Below are 19521 nucleotides of genomic sequence, written 5' to 3'. Positions count from 1 at the left end.
CCGTCCTACCATGAAATTTTGAAGAAAGTTAAAAAAAAAACTGTTCCCACACGGCATTTTCTAACTCTTCAAAATTTACAGAGGACCTCCTATTTACATGGAACACCACAGGTTCTTCTTCCATATAATCCCACCTTCTCATTCTCAATTATTCACTTTCTCATTTCACAACCCCCCAGTTTATCTCTCTCCTCAACCCTCCTCTCTCTCTCTCTCTCACATTTTCCTCGCTGCCCATTGTCCAGTTTCTTCTCCGGTTGTGTTTCAGATGATATCTCCTTCAAAACCATCTGGATAGGTGGAATCTGAAACGCAGCCACATTTTGATATGGGTCGGTAGAGGAAAAAACGAACAACTGAGAAGAGAGAGAGGTAAAACAGCCATGGAGTTTCAAAGAATTAGGCAATTGTTGTTCCTCTGGTGTAGAATCCGAAGCACTCGTGTGGCTCTCGTGGGTGGTAATCACACCGCTGCCAGGTTTTGTTCCCGCTAAGAAAAACCCAATTCTTTCCCGTTTGTTTTACCTGCAAAAAAAAAACACTCTTTTTCTTTTATCTCCGTTTTCTGTTCAAGATTTCGCATCTGGGTCTTCCACAAATCGACCATTAAAGGCGTCCTTCGGATCGGATCTCGCCGTTTCTCAAAGGTGTTTGTGAAAATTTCGACGGAAAAAAAGAAGAAAAATTTGACAGTTATGGAGTCGGTGGGCCCAGGGATTAAGGCCAATGACCAAAACAAGATCAAGCAGTTTCATGGTGGGATGAGAATGGGGTTGGACTCAGAGACCCTTTTGGTCATCAAGCTTCCTGATCCGAAGCTCTTGCGAGTAATCTCTCGGTCAGTTTTTCTGGCTTTGGTTTTCATTACATTCCCTTGTATTGGCTCCTTTACAAGAGGTTCTAATGGCATTGAGTCCAACACCAAGTATGGTGTCGTTTTCAATCATGAGCAATTGGATTTGCTTATCCATGATTTGTCTGAGGAGGGTCTTATCAGAAAGAGCGACAAGGCTCTTATTGTTTCCCCTGGCGTTAAGAGTGTAATTCACAGTGTTAAGAACTTTGGCGCCAAGCAAATTGTCATGGCAATGGATTCATCTTTGGAGGGTCAAGCTCAAAGCTCATTAGTCTTTGATGAGTCCTTTGACTTTGTCTTCGCGTCTAATTTAGCTACGGACGTTAAGTTTGTTGATCACGTGGTGAAGACAGGAGGAATTGTGGCTTTCCCATTGAGCAATGATGAGCAGGCAACCATCTTGCCGGAAAAGACGGATTACAAGATTGTGTATCTTAGGCGGTATTCGTCCACCATTGTGGCCATGAGGAAGATCAAAACTCGCGCTGTTGATGAAACGTCAGTTGTGAGTTCTTTCTCTAAGAGACACCTTCTCCAATCAGCAACTGAGGTCAATAAAGCGGAAGCTTTGAAAGAATTAGAAGAAGTGTTGCTTGAGCCGCCGAGAAGGCGGCAGCTTTCCAAAGATTTAGAGAACTACTCGAGGAAAATCAAGTTCCTTCCACAGTTGTTGGGGGATGATTCTCTTGAAGGGTTTAGGCGCAGGGTGTTTGTCAATGTGGGCTTGCCTGAACAAAGCAAGGATGTAACTCAGTGGTTCCATCAGAACTACCCGAAGATGAAGCAAGAATTCGAGGTTTATGACCTTAATGTGGTGCCCAAAGAAGGTACAAGCAGGTTGGCATCAACGCAAAACGATATCTCGGATTGGCTAACAAAGAATGTGAGGGAAGAAGATTATGTTGTGATAAAGGCAGAAGCAGATGCGGTGGAGGAGATGATAAACAAGAGGACAATCCATTTGGTGGATGAGTTGTTCATGGAGTGCAATAATCAGTGGTGGGAAGTTGGGAAGAATAGTAAGAATGAGAGCAAGAGGGCTTATTGGGAATGCTTAGCATTGTATGGAAGGGTGAAGGATGAGGGAGTTGCCGTGCATCAATGGTGGGGTTGAGAGGAGTTTGGTATTACATCTATTGATGCACCATGTTGGTGATATGTAAGAGAGAGATTGTATCGGGATTTAGCCCCCAAAAAAAAAAAAAAAAAAAAAAAAAAACAATATCGGATGTGTTGGGTTAATGGTAGCTAAGAAGTTGGCAGCTTAGTAGCGAAGCTGCTATAAATAAAGGGTTAGCAAAATCAGTTTGTGTTGTTTCTTTGCTATGAGTTTGTGTGTTGTTTCTTTGCTATGAGTTTATGTCTGTTGTTTAGTGTGTACTTTGTGCGGATGCCAAGTTGAGAGATTTATGTACGCCCTCCTTTTGGCTCCATTATTCTACAATGAAAATAAGATGTCTCTTTTGTGTCTGCATTATTAGCTTCACATGTAACTGGACCCCGCTTTTAATAAGCTTTTTCTTTCTTTTTTGTCCATCGCCATAATGCCATTCTTTCGAAAATGAAAGGTGAAGAGGATCTACAACTCTAAGCAAATAATTTATTTTAGGGATATTTACATTTTTATATCATATATTTTAAGTTAATTTAAAAATATACCTTTATTTTTTCATCACATCAAATTTGTACTTTTAAATTAAATTTAATACACAAATTTATACATTTTCTTAGTTAACATTCAATTTTAACCTTTACATTATAAAAAATACACTCAGATAAAGAAAATTGAGAAAAAAAAAATACTATAAAAATTGAAAAAAAAAACCTAAAAAAATAAACCCCTCAACACCCCTACTGTCAACCACGGACCACCACGCCCGACTCGCCTCCATTACCAATAACCACGGCGAACCCACCCCTCACCACCCCCAGTGTCAACCACCATGGCGAGCCCACCCGTCACCGCCCCCACTGTCAACCACAACGCCGATCTCACTTAGTCACCGCCCATAATCTGCATCGGCCATCCCGTACCCCCGTCAAGATCTGCGACAAATACCCCCAAACCGGCCATGATGGGCAATGGCGAGTCCAACCTCCCGAACCCAAGCCTCGAACGCTCCTATCCACTCTTCCAACTCCTTCGATTCTACCTAGCTCCTCATCCAATCTTGTAGATCTCTCCGATGAATGGAATATAATCACTATTTGATTCACCATTTTTCCTTTCTTTTTTTTTTTTCAAATTTTTCATGTGGGTTTTTGATTCTTGATTTCGTTCCATTCATTTTCTTTTTTTTGTTTGGTTTTAAAGTTTTTGTTTCCTTTTTGTTCTTTGGTTTTGAGTTGGGGGCACACAAGTTTGGTCTGTGTGGCTGGGACGCTGTGAGTAGAGGTGGGCAGCCGACGTTGAGTTGCATGATGGAGTGGGCAAATACAATGAGGTGATCAGTGATGGTGGGTGATCTGATGTAATGTTAATGGTTAGGATTAAATTCAATTTCCTTCTAGTTTCATTAAAAAAAAAATCCTTTTCAGTTGTACATTTTTTTTTTCTCTATTTTTAGAGTATTTTTAAGGGTATTTTGGGGATTATGACGGTCAAAATTGAGTATTAACGGGGATAAGGTCTGAATTTATCTATTAGGTGTAGTTTACTATTGCACGGATAATAAAATTAAAGTGAATAATGCAATATTTTGAAATGTTATGGAGTAACATATTATAAAAAATATATATATATAAAAATATTGAAAATAAAAAAAAAATTCGTTACACATTCGGAAATTGATTTTTGGAATGCTGTAATTTTTATCATATAAGTGTATATATTAATTTACATACATACATATATATATATATATAGTTATATGGCAGAGGAAAGAAATTATGTCAAACGAAAAAATGAAACCCTAAATTAGAGCACAAAAACGAGAGAGCAAATGTTTTTTAAAATTTTTAAAAAAATATATATGAAAAGAGAAAAGCGTAGATTAAAAAATGAAAGTGGCCTAAATGCATTACCAATCACAACCTGTAAAAATACAATTATGGCAAAAAAATTAAAACAACACAATAGAAGCAAAAGTTTCCAAACAGTGAGAAAAAAAAGGAAAAAGCAAATGTGAAACCAAAAAGCATATGTAAAAGAGGGAAGAAGAACCCAGAAGCTTCAGTAGAAGCCACAAAACGAAAACACTGAAATGAGAAAGAAAAAAAAACCCATAGAACCAAAAATTTCCAAACAACGAGAAGAAAGGAAAAAAGTAAATGTGAGAAAGAGAAGGAAAAGCCAGAATAGAAGCCACAAAACAAAAACACCCAAATGAGAAAGAAGAAAAAAACCGTAGAATATGAGAAAGAAGAGAAAAATCCACAAAGTTATGTTGAAGCCACAAAAGGGAAACACCCAAATGAGAAAGAGAGAAACTCTAGAAAACTCTTTAAACCCCAAAACGAAAACACCTAAATGAGAAAGAAGGAAAAACCCATAGAAAACTCTCATCCGAGAAAGAGAAACCCAAAGGCCTTTGTTGAGGTGACAAAATGAAAACACTAAAATGGAAAACCACAAAATGAAAACGCCGAAGAGAAAAAAACCCTAGAAAGCTCTTATCCGAGGAAGAGAACCCAAAAGCCTCTGTTGAGGCCACGAATGAAGACACCAAAATGAAAAAAAGGAAACGAGCAGCATGGGACAAACAGGGGATTTTCTCTAAAGTGAGAAACAAAAGGGTCTGGACACTGTTCTAGGAACAGTAACTCCGATGCCTTTTTTAGTATATACTATTCTGCGTTTTGCTGCGGAATACAGTGTTGTATTATATGATAGATTTGAAATTTGTATAAATATATTTACACATATATATATATATGTAGTATTGTTAATTAAAATATATTTACATGCATACATATATTGTAGAAAGTAAAATACACTGCTGTTGTAACACAACAGAACATGTTATATATAGAGAACGACATCAAATTTTTGCTCAATCTCTGATTAAAAGTCCTGTAAAAATAAATATATCAAAAATATGATTACTCAACACGTGTCAAACCACAAAATTAACATGGTTAGATAGTAAGAGTCCTGAGAAAATGAAAAAGAAGAACAACTAATTAAACTAATCGGCCAGAATGACAAAAGACAATAGACTAAACAAAAATAAAGAAAAATAAACATTTGTAAAATTCTAAAATGGATCGAAAAAAAAACATAAGAAAAACATTTCCAAATGCCTCTGTATGAAGAACTTGGAAAAAAAACAAGTAAATACAAAAATTTTATTGTTTCAGAACAGAACATCATAAAGAAAAAAACAAAAAAATATCAATACAAAAAAATTATACAGTTAAAAGAAATTTTTTTTTTTCAAAAATAAATAAAAAAAATAAAAAAAATAAAAAACCATATCAGTTAACAAATGACGAAATCAAGAAAACTCAAAACACTCAAACAGATCAGAAGAGATAAACACAAATCATATTAGTAAACAAATGATGAAATGAAAAAAATCCATAACACCCAAAAATATCAGAGAAGAAGAAACGGTACAAAAAGGAAAAATTAATGTCCAAACAGATCGGAATGAAGAAAATGAAGAAACAAAAAACTATATGAAGACATAAATACTTATAAACCACCATAGTGCAGATGATACCAAAATAACAAAACCCTAATCACCCAAAAGCATCATAAGAAAACAAAAAGTAGAGAATTTTTTTTTTTTTTCCTTTTGAAACAAACGAAGAAACCAAAAACGAATGAGAAGAAACAGGAAGAGCGAGAAAATTTGCTTCAGAAGAGAAGGAAAAAAAGAAAAACGTAGAAGGTTATAGAAGACAGAAGAGGAAAACATAGAGAATTAAAAAAGTGAAAGGAAATGAAATAACTGAGAAAATGAAGGAAAATAACTGAAGATGAAATAAAAGGCATTGTAGTAAATTAACATTTAAAACAACATTAGACCAACGCAGGAAGAGAAATTGGGGTAAAATGGGAAAGATACTATTCATAATACTATAGCATAAATAGTAAAAGTAGTCAATTCCTTTAGTATATGTATAATATTAATTTGATGAGATAAAAAAAATGAGGGTATATTGTTTAAATAAACCTAAAATATAAGGTACACAAATGTAAATAACCTTTTATTTTACTGCTGTTTTTTTTTTTTAATGAGCATTATTTTTAACTACTTACCAATATAAAACATCTTGTCACAAGATGATCACGTGTAGAAAATTCTGTAGTTCGCTATGAGCAATGGTTTGTCAGCATTGATTATAAACAATCCATAAAAAATAAAAAAAAAACAAAAACAAATCATGGGTTTTATACAAATGTACGCACCCAAATGCATCCTTTCCAAATCGATCGGGGCTTGGTGGGAAGAAGAATAAAACAGAATCACTACTGATTATAACACCACTATTAATAGGAACTGTTAGCAAGGCGAATATCCACTTGTCTTATTTTGGCCTTCAAAATTTACTATTAGAAGTCTGACGACTTTATGAAACACATTTTTCTTTTAATTTTTTTTTGTTCAAAAACTCCTTTTTTTCAATCATTTAAAAAGAAAGAAATAAATAAAAAATCTCTCTTAAAAGCCTCACTCGTCATCCACATACTAGATTGCCAAGAGATAAACTAACATCGATTGGCCAAAAGACAACCACTAATTTTAGTAAACTATGACATGGGATTTTAGCATCTTTGGAGAAAGGCTTTATGTGAAGAGACCAGGATTCAGGAGTAGCACAAAAAAAGAAAATCTGAGAACTTAAGTTGAAAAGTAAATTTATGTGAGAGAACATTGTAGCAGAAAAAGTTGAATTTAAATTTCTGTTAGAGAAAACACGAATTATGATTCGAATGATTGACATGAACAAAGCCTAAATAATCATTCAATAATACTAGAACTATACACATATCTCAGGCATTGAAGGAGGAAGGCTGAGAAAATCAATGGAGGATGCCAAAATTCTAGCTAAAACTCAGACAATGAAATGTCAGCAAGACAAACATACATTTGATTTCTGGTTATTCCAACAGCTAATGGAAATCTTTATCTATAGATATTCGTCTGCTGTATGTCAATGGAGCCATGTGGTATTGGACCAGATCCATACTGAGCATTAGATTCAGCAACTTGAACCTAAAAATAGAAAGCATGTGTTAAGAGTAATCTGAAGTACATTCATTTCTTGCAGGTACGGTCTTACATGTATCATGTAATTCACCATTCCTTTGCGAATCTTACATTGAGAGAAATGATAAAAGATTAGGGACATACCTGATGATGTATGCTATAGGGATCGGGGTATGATTGTCCTCCATAACCCATAGCAGTGTTGCCAGGAATTGCAGCATAACCATGATCTGCATACAAAATCATTGAATTAAAGATCTAATGCCCTTTAAATAGTAGGAATTTACACATGATTACTCTTCAATTCTGAAGAATAACGTACTTGGGTTTGCCGCAGCCGCAGCCCTTGCTCGACTCTCTGCATTAGCTAGCTCGGCTTTTAGCTTTTCGATATCACGAGCCATGGAAACCATGGTTTTCTCCATTGCCTCGCGGTGCCCCAGGTTATGGATGCGTGTTTTCTTCTCCTGTTCAATTGCATCCCTATCCATACGGACAAAATGGACGAGATCACACTTAAAATGGTTCTCAATTCTCCCTACAACACTAGAATTCTATAATGTCATCACTACTCACATAGAATAAGAAAATACTTAAACATGATGCAATTACTAACTAGTGATATTCATAGGTTCAGATAACATCATCATTTGAGTCCTTAAAAAAGTTATCATATATCTAATTGCAAACACCAAAATTTTAGAACTCCCAAATTGCACAACACATATTACTAAACCATATCCAAAATCAAGAATTGGAATAAAATAACTAAGCCCACATATGAGAAAAGATAATACCACAAGAACAACATACCATCACTGATTAATTATTTTATCAAATCCATCCACATTTATATGAAAAGATTAGGTTCAATGTAACTTATCGCCTAGACTATGATTCATCTCAATGTTCATTTAAATCTACAGTTCCTAAAATTTGAAATTTATTGCATTTTGCACCTTCACCATTCATGAACTTTTTCTTTGACAGAAGCGAATCACCACATCAGTTATTTCCAGCAGAATTTCAAAATGATTGATGGAATTAAAAAAAAAAATTGAAAACTAAATCTCTAAGTTCAAAGACTCGAATTTAACAAGGCAAAGTGAGGAGAAGACAATGAAATTAGTCGAAATAATTAAACCGTAGTTCATACATAAAAGTAAAAGAAACTACCGTCCTCTCTGAATTTCCCGGCGGAGGCTCTCAGTGTTTGCCTTGATGGACGGCACTTGCTTCGCCTCATCGCGGGCTCTCGCGGCGTCTTCCTCGACCACCCGCAGCTCCACCGCGAGCTCCTTCCGCGACGCGCCGAGCTTCTGCACGTCCCCGCGCACCTGATCGAGCTCCGTGATAATGGCGTCTATCAGACGTGCCTCGGCGTCCGTCTTCAGCGAGCGCTCGTAGACCTCCCGGACCTGAGCGTCCCTCTTGGACTTGGCAGTCGCGGCTGCCGCCGAAAGGGCGGCGAGCTCCTGCTGGGCGGAGGCGAGCTCCTGCTTGAGCGCCACGTGGGTGGCGGCGAGGCGCTGGTTGTCGATGAGAAGGGTTTGGATCTCGCGGTGCTGGATTGCGATACAGTCTTCGAGACCCGCCGAGGGTTGGGCGTGGTGGAGGAGGAGTCGGTGGTCTCCAATTGCGGGGTTTGATCGGGACGGAGGGGCTTCGCGGAGGTTTACGGCTTTTGGCGGCGGAGGATGGTGTCGTCCGGCCATACCTGCCTAATTCCAATTGTTCTTTTTTCGTGGGGTCAACTCTTATTTCGCATACTCCTATCCAAAACGGGATTTTTCAGCTCTGGTTCTCAAACGGTTTAAGTTTTAGCAATTTGGCCCCTATTTTAAAAATCTTGACTTCTGGGTCTCAAACGTCCTTTTTTTTTTTTTTTTTTTTCAGCGGTTATTCTAGCTAGTTCAATTAGATATTTTTTCCCCTCCTGATTAAACGAACGGTCGTTTTTTCACAGCTTGATGAATTTCGGCTTTCCCTTGTGGATTTAAAGTGGGGCCCTCTTAGGTGTAAACACATATAAGTAAAGTATTAAGCAAACCCGAAGCGGAAGAACATTACCCGCCAATTCTCGCCCAAAAATGTCGAACTCAGTTGCTCAGCAAATCTCCCTGATTCGCTCTCACATCTTCACGAGAAGGTCTTCTCTCTCTCTCTCTCTCTCGCCTTTGGATTATCTGTTTAAACTCTAAAAAAAATTTCAGGTTCGACGCCGCCACACTTCTAATAGTCGAATCAGTAATGGTTTCCAAAGACGTAATGGAGTTCCGATCGAGCTTGCGGGAGTTCTTCAGGTCTGAATCCATGTCTATCATGCGCGAGAATGCGGAGAAACCTCTTGAGAAGAAGCTTCTGGATCTCGAGTTTCTTGTCCAGTCTTTCGCTCTTTTAGGCGATGTTGAAGTACGCCTTCTTGAACTTTCCTTTCTCGATCAGAAATGAAAAGTATCTAATTTCATAGTTAATTTCTAAATTCGAGATCTGTATTAATCATCACGGATCTTTTGCGAGAAAATTTGCTTCGGATTAGGATTAACTCTTACTTTTTTAGCTAATCACTGCTTCCAATTTAGCTTGTTTAGATTCTCCCTTGAAAAGGAAAGAAGGAAACGAACAAATTGTGCCTGAATTCTCAAAGGCCTTTCAACCTAGCTTTTTGGATGATTTTTAGCCTTGTTTGGATTAGTGAAGTAGATGATCTTATGAAGCTCTTTATCTTCAGAGTATAAATTTGATTGTCCTTACCACTGATTTCGTTAATGTACGGAAAGGTTTCTAAAAGTACTCTGTGTGTGCTGATTCGTGTTACTTCACATGTTTCTAGAGTTGCTTGGCTTTGAGATACGAGGCCTTGCTTTTGAGGGAATTCAAGTCCTCCAGTCACCAATGGCTAGAAGTTTCATATACTGAATGGTTAAACTTTGCTGAGCAATCACTAGACTATGGCTTTCATTCCATTGCAAGAAAGGTGTTTCCTGAAGCTGTGTGTGCATATAATATATTTTGTTCAAATGCATGTAGTTTCGGTTTCTTGTTTGTTAAAGTCGTGCTAATTGAAAAATGTGTTGCCCTCTCTTTCCCATGGCCTAATGATTGTATACTACAGTGGCTTGTATTACCAAATTATTATTGGAAGACGATGCGCCGAGACTTCCGTGTCAAAGACTCAAAAGGATTCCTAACGAAGTTTATCTTTGCATCTCATAGTGATTACTCTGTTATTCATCTTATAGATGTCAAGGTTTTATATAGTGATATATTGCTTTCTGCATTCAGATGCGCTTTCTTTCATTTCAAGCCGGTCAAATTTAAAATGTTTTGCGCACTATTTTACACTTCTTTCAGCGTACAATAAATTTAATGTTCATTCATCCTTGAGGTTTTGTTTCTTCTTCATTTTTAGGCATGTGAAAATGCACTCCTATGCTTCCAAAAGAATTCTAGAACAGATGGCAAAACAGTTGAGTGCTTCGAGAGTTTGGAAGTTATTGAAAAGCTAAAGCAACTCAAGGATTGTGCCACAACATTAGCCGCTTCACATTCTGGTATGTCTTATTGATTATGTGTCTTCTAAATTAACATGACGAAGTATTTGTGCTTTAAGATTTTATTGGTTCAGTTTGAGATTAGAGACCTACGTGATGACAAGTCATTCACGTCAAAGATTATTTATAGTGTCCTAACTAGTCATCCATGAATGTTCGTACACGCTTACTTTTTTAGATCGGTAATGCTTCATTAGTCTGTAAAGTCATTCACATCTTCAAGTCAACTTGATAGGATGGAAGTTGAAACTCTATAAAGTCATTCACATCTTCAAGTCAACTTGATAGGATGGAAATTGAAACTCTAAGAAACTAATTGTCTGTGCTGCCAAAAAATAATAAGTTGCATCAAAGAATTAAGGGGGAGACGATTTAAAGTCTGGTTTACACAATGATCATGTTGTATGCTATGTACTCACGGTAGAGCGTAAGTTGCATTTCCCAATCCTTCAGGAGGAAGTTTTTTTTTGCTAATTGTTGATGGCGCAATTGCACGAGATATCTATAAGGTTAATAGCAGTCTTATTGGGATGTCTCTGGGTAGGAGAGAAATATTTACTCTTATTGACAATTTTAAGTTTGAGTTGGTGGGGTCATGCTTATTATTGTCTAATGATGGGGAAATTCCGACGGGACACTTGTAAGTTTTCTAGGGATTCTTAATGGCCAAGAACGTTTACACTTCTTGACAATCTCTGAGTTTGACTATTGGTTTCATGTTTATTATTGGTGTTTAAATTTCCAGAAGGCATCTACACGTTTTGAAGTATCCTTAATGGCATAGGATTGGGTTAATGTACACATTCACTGTTGCTGAAAGTTTCAGTGTGTTACCTATGTCGATCACGCCCCATCTTTGTCCAAGCGACCAGTATGGCAAAATTATGTCAGGAAAGAACATGGGAGCACATATTATATGCTATTTTGCTTCATATTGTTAATGATTTTACCTATCCATTCTTTTCTAGACACATGCAGAAGTTCGTGTCTGAGTTTAGTGCACATTATTCTGTAACTCTTGCCTTCTTTACAACACATCTTTTGAAATAGGCTGCGTGTTAAATTGTTTTCTTTACCAGTTCAGGCGCAGGCAGCAAAGTACACTAAGAGTAAACAGATAAAAAGAAGTAAAGCGTGTTCTACTATTGGTGAACGGACACAGTCCATAGCAAGCACTTTGTTTAGGAATGGAATCAGGAAGCGAAACCTGCGGCGTTTGCAAGAAAGCCAAAGCTTGCTAGGCAAGACTGATGAACGAAATACCACCGAGATTTGATGACACCGCCTTCTTTATTAAACAAGATTACCTGGCTTGATAGTTGATATAGTTTCAGGCTATCTTTCAATGCAATCATTTTGCTGGAAGGGATCAGATCCAACAGAACATTGATGGCTACGGCACTGGAAAAAACTGTTAAAAGGGTACAACTTGCACCCTAGACACCGGTATGCAAACACGTTCATCTCAGAAATAAACTCATTGCATTAGGTTAGTGGCTAGTCCCGATCTGATATTAAAAGCCTAAAAGCTACCATCTTTACAAAGGAGAAACCCAAGTATCATTCTCCATTTCATTTGATGTAAATACATTTAGCCAGTTTTAAATAACCTCGGTGGCTCTTAATAAACTGGATGGAATACCTCATAGAGAAAGAAGGATCAAGATCGGAGTAAACATCAACCAAAACATTTAGTGGCTTTTCATGTGTAGAATGTATGCGTCTATGTACAAAAGTAATCAAAATTGGAAAGCCTAATTGTCTGAATTGAGTGTTATTGCAGATCGTGGGCTGGCCCAATGGTCTCGATAGTAATGGGATACGCTATGCTGGATTCCCTAATTATGACATATGAATACTTAGCAGTGATGGTGATTATGATATCGTTTTACGTTTTTGAGCACTTCTATGTCTCTCTATAGGATGTTAACCCATGTCAATTTTTGATAAGCTAAAACACTTCTTTTTTAGTTCTTTTAAAAAATTGAAACCCACATACACACATCAACTTAAGAGCAGTAGATTTTAAGTGGGAATGAGATTAAATAGGATTTACTATGTTTTTAGTCCATTAATCGATTAACATATGATAGTCTAGACACTACTATGTGCATGACACTGAGTGGATTAGACCTATAATCTCTACAAGTGATAAAACAATGTTTACGTTTATGATCTCTCTTATCTTTGTCCTAGACTATTCTTCTTTAAACAGCAAGTCTAGGACTGTCATATTTATGAAGATGCCATTAGGAAAGAGGAGTATTCTCTGCCCCTCTGTCCGTTTGTTTTGCTTGCTTGACTAGTTGATTTTTGATGGCTCTTGCAAAAGTTCAGGGATGAATATATCAGCATAATTGCCCTTTGGTTTGAATCTTGTGTTCCATATTAGCAGTCTTACTTGCTTGAACTTTTACTGCCAGCCTCAGGCACTAATATATGGTATTTCCTTGAACATGAATGTATATTTGCTAATAAGGCAGGACTCATGAGATTTATACTCATGCTAAGATAATCTCTTGAAAGTGTCATTTCCAAGTTTTGTTTGCTTACATCTCACTCACCGTTTGGTTATAAAAATAAGTCCCACTTTAACCTTGCTTTTTTTTTTTTGATGGATAAATAAGTCCATTTTAACATTGTCTGCATACAAATAAAGGGCATAGTGGAGTACAAAATTAGAAAACGGAAGAAGAATTGTGACAAAGATTAAATAAATTAAGCACTTGGCTTGATAAAATAATAATAATAAAATGTCTAAAAAGGCGGAAAACTTAAGAATAGCCTTCCCCACCTAAAAAGCGTAATAAGGAAACGAGAAAAGGCTTCTGCGTAGGTAAATCAAATATGATATATATATATATATATCAATTAAATTAGTACTGATGATAACTCTTTCTATGCATCAAACGAGAAAAGGCTTCTGCGTAGGTAAATCAAATATGATATATATATATATCAATTAAATTAGTACTGATGATAACTCTTTCTATGCATTAAAATAGTGTACGTACTAGTATATAATTTCATATCTTTTTTTTTTTTTCTATTTCCATCAAACAAATTAAATTATGCGCATAATTTATATCTTTGATTTTGGGATCATGAACCTTCGGGATAGCTAAGAATCTTTAAAGTGAAAATGCAGCAATGTAGCGAAAAATTTAGCATGGTCCCTTACGCGCTAGCTAGATTAATTTTTGTCCCAAAGTTTTTCTTTCTTTCTTTGCATTGGGTTGATTATGAGGACTTTGGCATTGGAAATCCAAACACCTCTCTGTTGAAGCAATTGAATTTGAGGTCAGTAGCCACTTTGAAGTACTCCCTAGAAAGTTGCTGTTGTCAAACATTACTTCTAATCTTCACCGTCTTTGATTTGAAAAACCATGCACATCTCAAGAATCGAATCTTCCATATCACCAAGCGCATTTAATGTTTGCATTGGAGCTCTCATGTTTTTTTTTATTTTCCTCTAACATGGTGAAAGATGTCTGTTTTTCCTCTACTTTATTAATTTGATTAAAAAATTACAGGTAAAAAACAAAGTTTAGAAAGAAAAAAAGGTTCTGATCATCATTATCTAGAGCGTAGAAGTTTTTCTTCTTCCTAGAGCTTAGGGGTTTGAAATTCTCTAAACTGAAAACTGAAACAAATTAGTACGCGTTTTTGTGAGGTAATGCACTAAAAAGAAATTCAACAACACAAATCCCCTTTTCTCTTTCTAATAAGAGATTTTATAGTAGGGTTTCAAAACTACCGATAAGTATCTTTTTTTTAACTGTCATATTTATATTATAAATTATTTATTTTACATATTATCCTTTTATTGTAATGTAATTTTGATTTTGATATGATTCAACGAACCACTAATAAAAAAACTACAGATAAAAAGTCATACCGTAGAAGGGCTCGTTAAAAGAAAAACAAAAATACTTATTTTATAGGACAAAAGGCACATAAAAAAGGAACATTTGTACATAACGCCAAGACAACTAGGGAAAGGAAGTTGTTGTTCTCGGAACAAAAGATTAGAAGCTTGGAATCATGTGGAGTGCATTAAATGCAAGAGAGTGGGAATAGGGTCTCGGGGTTCCACAAGTCGGATTGTTTTAGTCTCAATCAACTCTCGAAATGGGTTTTTTTTCTTTTTTCTAATCCTTAAACCTATGCCTCATGTCGGATCTCAGTAACCGGTCCACATTAATTTCTTCTTGGGGTGTTGTAATAATTATACAATTGTAGAGATGTGATAAGGGGTTTGGAATTAAATAAATTCCACGCAAGACTGCTGTGTACATTAATTAATTAATGAAGTTCTTCTTCTAATTTACGAAAAATGTACCCTTTTGTGTCCAATCTATTCTTTGTGCAGAGGCTACCCACGACGTAACCCACCGGAAGAAAGTTGTCTTATTTTTGACCTTTTAATTAATTTCTAAATCTCTCGGTTCAGAAGCTCTTAGCTTGGGCTTTGTGGCCCTATGTTACATAGCTATCGTTTTATTAATTTTCTAAATGCCAACTTCAGAAGCGTTTACATTCTGATAAGTCATTGACTAGTGAATGGCTGTATATGTTGGAAAAATACTTCTTTACAAACTAGTTGTCAGTGAAGCTACGGGAAATAATTAAAAAGGGAAATTTACACACACTCGTACCATTCACGTTGGACCTAATTTAATATATACCAAAATATTTCTAATGTGTATCAAGTCAATGCACTAGACCAGTTTGTGCTCAATTGTGAATGTTGAAAGGATTAAAAAAATATACTTGAAACGAAAAGAAAAGAAAAGAACAAATTCAAAAAATTAAAAAACATTAAAACAAAAAAAAAATCCCAAGCAAAGCATGTCAATTGTATTTTTTCTATAACATTTTTTTTTTGTTTTATGGTCTTTTTAAGAGATTGGATTTCTTTTTTCTTCTTCTAAATTCTTCTTCTTTTTTTTTTTTTTCCTTCTTCTTCTTCTTCTCCTTCTTTTTTCTTCGAGGGTATGTATGCTATTAAATTAGTAAAAATTGAGCAGTGTCTATTATAGGGTACGAATTTGTTGTACAGTTTAAATATTTTGGCATATATTTGATGAGGTACAAAATAGATAATATATTTTTTGAATAAACTCGAACACATGGTACATTTATCTAAATGTTCGTAAAAGATAACGTGCTATGAGTGTGAACGGGGCAAGAAAAGAAAAGGAAAAATCAGTGCTTGAAGTAACTTTATTTTAAATCAATTTGGAAAAGAGTCCGCAAATAAATATTAATACAATGAGTGGTACTTGCAGATATTTCTTGATTAGTTTTTTCTTTTGTTTTCGTTTTTTTTGTTGTTTATTATTATTATTATTATTATTATTTTTGGGAAAGTAGTTGTTGGTGTTGATCTTAATTAGAAGAAAAATTAAAAATGTTAAATGAGGTTTCGTGAATTTCAATTAGAGGAGAGGCGTTGGCCAAGAAGCACATACAAGCGTATCAATTAATGGTAAGATCAAGTGTGTTCATGTGGTCTTTTTAATTCAACAAAATACGTTTGATTAATTTATTTGTTATATGTTTATTTTAACTAACTTTGGTTAGAAAACTCTTTTTACATTTAAAGCATACTGTCTAAATCTTTTGTAGATATTGTCAATATTATTAAAACTTCATTGTTCGTTCCCAAAAAAAAAAAAAAAAAAAAAAAAAAAAACCTTCATTGTTACTGGGAAAAAAAATTGAAAATGAATACTGGACTGTCAACATGCACATTTTTTTGTCTCTATGTTCTATTTTTGCCGCAAGAAGATTGACAGGTTCGAATGATCTCTTACACTTTTTTGTTTAATGAAGCTACGCCTGACTGACCCTCATATAGGTAGATACCTCCAAAATCACAAAAATGCTACTTTGTCTCTAGTGTGTAAATGTTCATGTAAATCAGTCTCAGCTGTGACCCTGAGGCATCGAAATCAGCATATTCTAGATCTTCTCCGCCAAATTAAATCAATACTTTGTAACTTTTAAACTGAGTTCGTGGACACGTAGAAATTTGTGCATAATAAGCTAGCCTTGACCAAAGCAACGGTACTGTAGATATATTGGTGTTTGCGCGTCCGTTGAAGAGTGTTTTCTATGCGAGAGAGAGAGAGAGAGAGAGAGATGTATGTTTCATTGTGAATGTCGCCAACAAACATTCACGTTGAACTTGAGCCCATCTCTCTCGGAGTCTTGGTCCCGGTTAGGGTTTTTCACCTCATTTTCTTTGTGTTCCTAAACTCTAAAACCAATTGCTCTCTTCACAATTAATTTCTCTCTCTCTTTCCTCCATATATTTAACATTATTTTCTAATAATATAATTAATTAGCACACTATATTTATATATTTAATTTCCTCTCTTGGAGCACATAGGAGCTAGCCCCCTACTCTTTACACATATACTTTTTTATAAGCTCTGAGTCTCTCTATGCAGTGGCGGAGGGAGGTGAGGCCCAGAGGGGGCATATGCCCCCCCTGGATTTTTGATATTTAAATTTTAGTATATGTTTTCTCAAAGCTTTTTCATATATGCCCTCTTTATCAATAAAAATTTTTAATATATCCACACAAAATTTAATCTCAAATTATTGTATTTCTTCATATTGTTCTTTTGATCTTTTCCTGTTAAATCTTTTATTTTTATAAATGTACCTATTTGATTTTTTTCTCTAATTTATTCTTATGAAAACAATTTTTCTTTCAAATTAGTCCCTTCTAAAATATTTTTAGATATAATCTAAGCTATATAAAAAATTATCCATTAAAATATTTTTTCTCAAAATGTGTCCCTAATTAAGAATTTTTTTTTTTTTCCAAACAATCCTCTCAATTATGACTTTCTCATACATACATTTTTTCTAATTTGCCCTTGTTGAAGTAATATGTATTTATTCATATGTGCCCTATATACTTAAAGATCTTTTTTTGTACCATTTCTGTCACTCGCAACTACTATTTTCTCATAGCTATTATGTCCCTCTTAAATAGTTTTTCTTATCTAATTTACTTGTTAATATATTTATTACTCAAGTATATATGTTCAATAGTCCATGCATATATACTACTCACCCAAAAATATTAGGATTTGATTTTATTAGCATTTTTTACGTTTTTAGTTTACGCCCCATCTGAATCAAAATTCTGGCTCTGGCTCCGCCACTGTCTCTATGTATATTATTAATATACATGTAACATAAATAATAGGCGTATATATGTATGTAACTATGTATGTACACAGATTTATATATAAAAGGGTCAAACCAGAACGTGAAAGCTACACAGCTGCATGGTTGCCAACCTAGAACGCGCAACCGCGGTGGTCAACCTCACAGTTTGTTTTCTCAAAAAAATATATTTCACTGATTTTAATTAATTAATTAAGTGACCTAATTACCCCTTAACCACAACCCTTAAATAATTCATATCATCATGTCTAGATTCGTCAATCTACACTCGCGTTACCGTTTGTATATATGAATGTTGCTTCTACACTTGGGAATATTTGGTCTCTCAATATAGTCTATTAATGTATTGGTTCAGAAAGACAAAGTCTATTAATGTACACTATAAGTTAATATGAATATCTATATTTTAATAGTGTAAGCATGTGCAACCATTCCATTAGTGAATCATGTGGAAGCATTCCACCCCCAATACCAGCCAACTAATATAAATATCCACATATTTAGCTCATTCTCTTCAACACCAAGCTTCTTTTGTGGTATAGCTATAGCAATAGACGTTAACACACATTCCCTTCCTATTCTATTTACGTACTTCAAAACAGAAATATTTCTTTTGCCTCCTCTCTTGTTAAGGTAAAATGGGGGGTTCATCTCCATGTGCTTCCTGCAAGTTGTTGAGGCGCCGGTGCGCCAAGGACTGCATCTTTGCCCCTTACTTCCCCGCCGATGACCCTCACAAGTTCGCCATTGTCCACAAGGTCTTTGGTGCTAGCAATGTCAGCAAAATGTTGCAGGTTTTAATCATCTCATCTCTCTCTCTCTTCTATATATATACACACACACACACACACACACACACACACATTGCCTCGTTTATTTTTAAATTTAGGACATGTATGGGACTCTTTATAATGGAGTCACCATAAATATACCGTTAAGTTATATCTGCAACCACGTATATATTGCCTTCTTTGGTTATAATTTGTTTAGAGAGTGCTTTTGTAACTTCATGATTACCGGCTTCTATTATATATCTTTATTCTGTTCTTTTCCTTATATTTGGTTGTTTACTATTAATTATCTCACAGGAGCTTCCGGCTCATCAAAGAGGTGATGCTGTTAGCAGTTTGGTGTATGAAGCAAATGCAAGAGTGAGAGACCCAGTTTACGGATGTGTTGGGGCAATATCTTACCTGCAGAACCAAGTTTCTCAGCTACAAATGCAGCTTGCGGTGGCTCAGGCAGAGATACTGTGCATCCAGATGCAACAAGAGCCCACCTTACCAACCTCATCCCATATTATAGATCAAGATGATCAGAAACCCTTTCTTAATTTCAATTCCAATATTAGTAGTACTAACTTCAGTAGCAATAACATTCCTCAGTACCTCACTTTTGCTGCTAATTCTTCTTCTTCTAGCAATGTAATGCAAGACCCTCTCCAAAGAGAGTCTCTTTGGACTTGATATCTTATGATCATCAATCGATCTCTAATGAAGTACTATAAGAATATCGGCCTTTCCACCACTTCTTCTCTTTCATTACTTTTCTGAGCACTTCTATCGATTCCGATGGGATTAAATCGCATGACGTACTTGCATAAGGTGAGTCGCACTGGGTTGCTAGGTGGGGAGACCTAACATTATGTGAGTAATATATTTTCCTATTTTTCTCGGTTAGGCACGCATTAATATCATGTAAAGTTAGAACTTGAATCCCTGATTGATTAAAAACGTGATGCATA

General features: G+C 35.5%; 4 protein-coding genes across 6 annotated transcripts; 3 read left to right on the top strand and 1 right to left on the bottom strand.

Moving 5' to 3' along the window:
- The first annotated feature begins 695 nt into the window (after positions 1-695).
- Positions 696-1970, top strand: LOC21394440. The gene has a single exon (XM_024167573.1). The coding sequence runs from the start codon at positions 696-698 to the stop codon at positions 1968-1970; it is 1275 nt and encodes a 424-aa protein (XP_024023341.1).
- Positions 1971-6679: 4709 nt separating this feature from the next.
- Positions 6680-8812, bottom strand: LOC21394438 (protein FLC EXPRESSOR). Its single transcript, XM_010101165.2, has 4 exons — positions 8191-8812; positions 7337-7497; positions 7159-7244; positions 6680-7020 (listed from the first exon to the last, which is right to left on the bottom strand). Exons 1-4 carry the CDS (start codon positions 8727-8729, stop codon positions 6931-6933), a joined length of 876 nt encoding a protein of 291 aa, XP_010099467.1. The 5' UTR covers positions 8730-8812; the 3' UTR covers positions 6680-6930.
- Positions 8813-9091: 279 nt separating this feature from the next.
- LOC21394437 lies at positions 9092-12443 on the top strand. 3 transcript variants are annotated; one of them, XM_024167582.1, is made up of 5 exons: positions 9092-9163; positions 9228-9426; positions 9848-9991; positions 10427-10568; positions 11648-12443. In XM_024167582.1, exons 1-5 carry the CDS (start codon positions 9105-9107, stop codon positions 11842-11844), a joined length of 741 nt encoding a protein of 246 aa, XP_024023350.1. In that variant the 5' UTR covers positions 9092-9104; the 3' UTR covers positions 11845-12443. The 3 variants fall into 3 exon arrangements, with proteins under 3 accessions (XP_024023350.1, XP_024023352.1, XP_024023351.1); XM_024167584.1 differs by having other exon boundaries at positions 11653-11744; XM_024167583.1 differs by lacking the exon at positions 9848-9991.
- A 5972-nt stretch (positions 12444-18415) lies between these two features.
- Positions 18416-19243, top strand: LOC21394436 (LOB domain-containing protein 12). Its single transcript, XM_010101163.1, has 2 exons — positions 18416-18571; positions 18866-19243. Exons 1-2 carry the CDS (start codon positions 18416-18418, stop codon positions 19241-19243), a joined length of 534 nt encoding a protein of 177 aa, XP_010099465.1.
- The last annotated feature ends 278 nt before the right edge of the window (positions 19244-19521 follow it).

This window comes from Morus notabilis, unplaced genomic scaffold (genome assembly GCF_000414095.1).
Source record: "Morus notabilis unplaced genomic scaffold, ASM41409v2 Scaffold1300, whole genome shotgun sequence".
Classification (NCBI taxonomy): domain Eukaryota; kingdom Viridiplantae; phylum Streptophyta; class Magnoliopsida; order Rosales; family Moraceae; genus Morus; species Morus notabilis.
This window is presented reverse-complemented; position numbering and strand designations above follow the sequence as displayed.

Excerpts from the sequence above, each read along its gene's own strand:
- LOC21394440 (XM_024167573.1), top strand. The coding sequence starts at position 696 with ATGGAGTCGGTGGGCCCAGGGATTAAGGCCAATGACCAAAACAAGATC.
- LOC21394438 (XM_010101165.2), bottom strand. The coding sequence starts at position 8,729 with ATGGCCGGACGACACCATCCTCCGCCGCCAAAAGCCGTAAACCTCCGC. Across the intron at positions 7,245-7,336 it reads TGCGGCTGCGGCAAACCCAA|ATCATGGTTATGCTGCAATT; the intron begins GTACGTTATTCT and ends TTTTGTATGCAG. Across the intron at positions 7,021-7,158 it reads CCTATAGCATACATCATCAG|GTTCAAGTTGCTGAATCTAA; the intron begins GTATGTCCCTAA and ends TTCTATTTTTAG.
- LOC21394437 (XM_024167582.1), top strand. The coding sequence starts at position 9,105 with ATGTCGAACTCAGTTGCTCAGCAAATCTCCCTGATTCGCTCTCACATC. Across the intron at positions 9,164-9,227 it reads TCTCACATCTTCACGAGAAG|GTTCGACGCCGCCACACTTC; the intron begins GTCTTCTCTCTC and ends AAAAAATTTCAG. Across the intron at positions 10,569-11,647 it reads ATTAGCCGCTTCACATTCTG|TTCAGGCGCAGGCAGCAAAG; the intron begins GTATGTCTTATT and ends TTTCTTTACCAG.
- LOC21394436 (XM_010101163.1), top strand. The coding sequence starts at position 18,416 with ATGGGGGGTTCATCTCCATGTGCTTCCTGCAAGTTGTTGAGGCGCCGG. Across the intron at positions 18,572-18,865 it reads ATGTCAGCAAAATGTTGCAG|GAGCTTCCGGCTCATCAAAG; the intron begins GTTTTAATCATC and ends ATTATCTCACAG.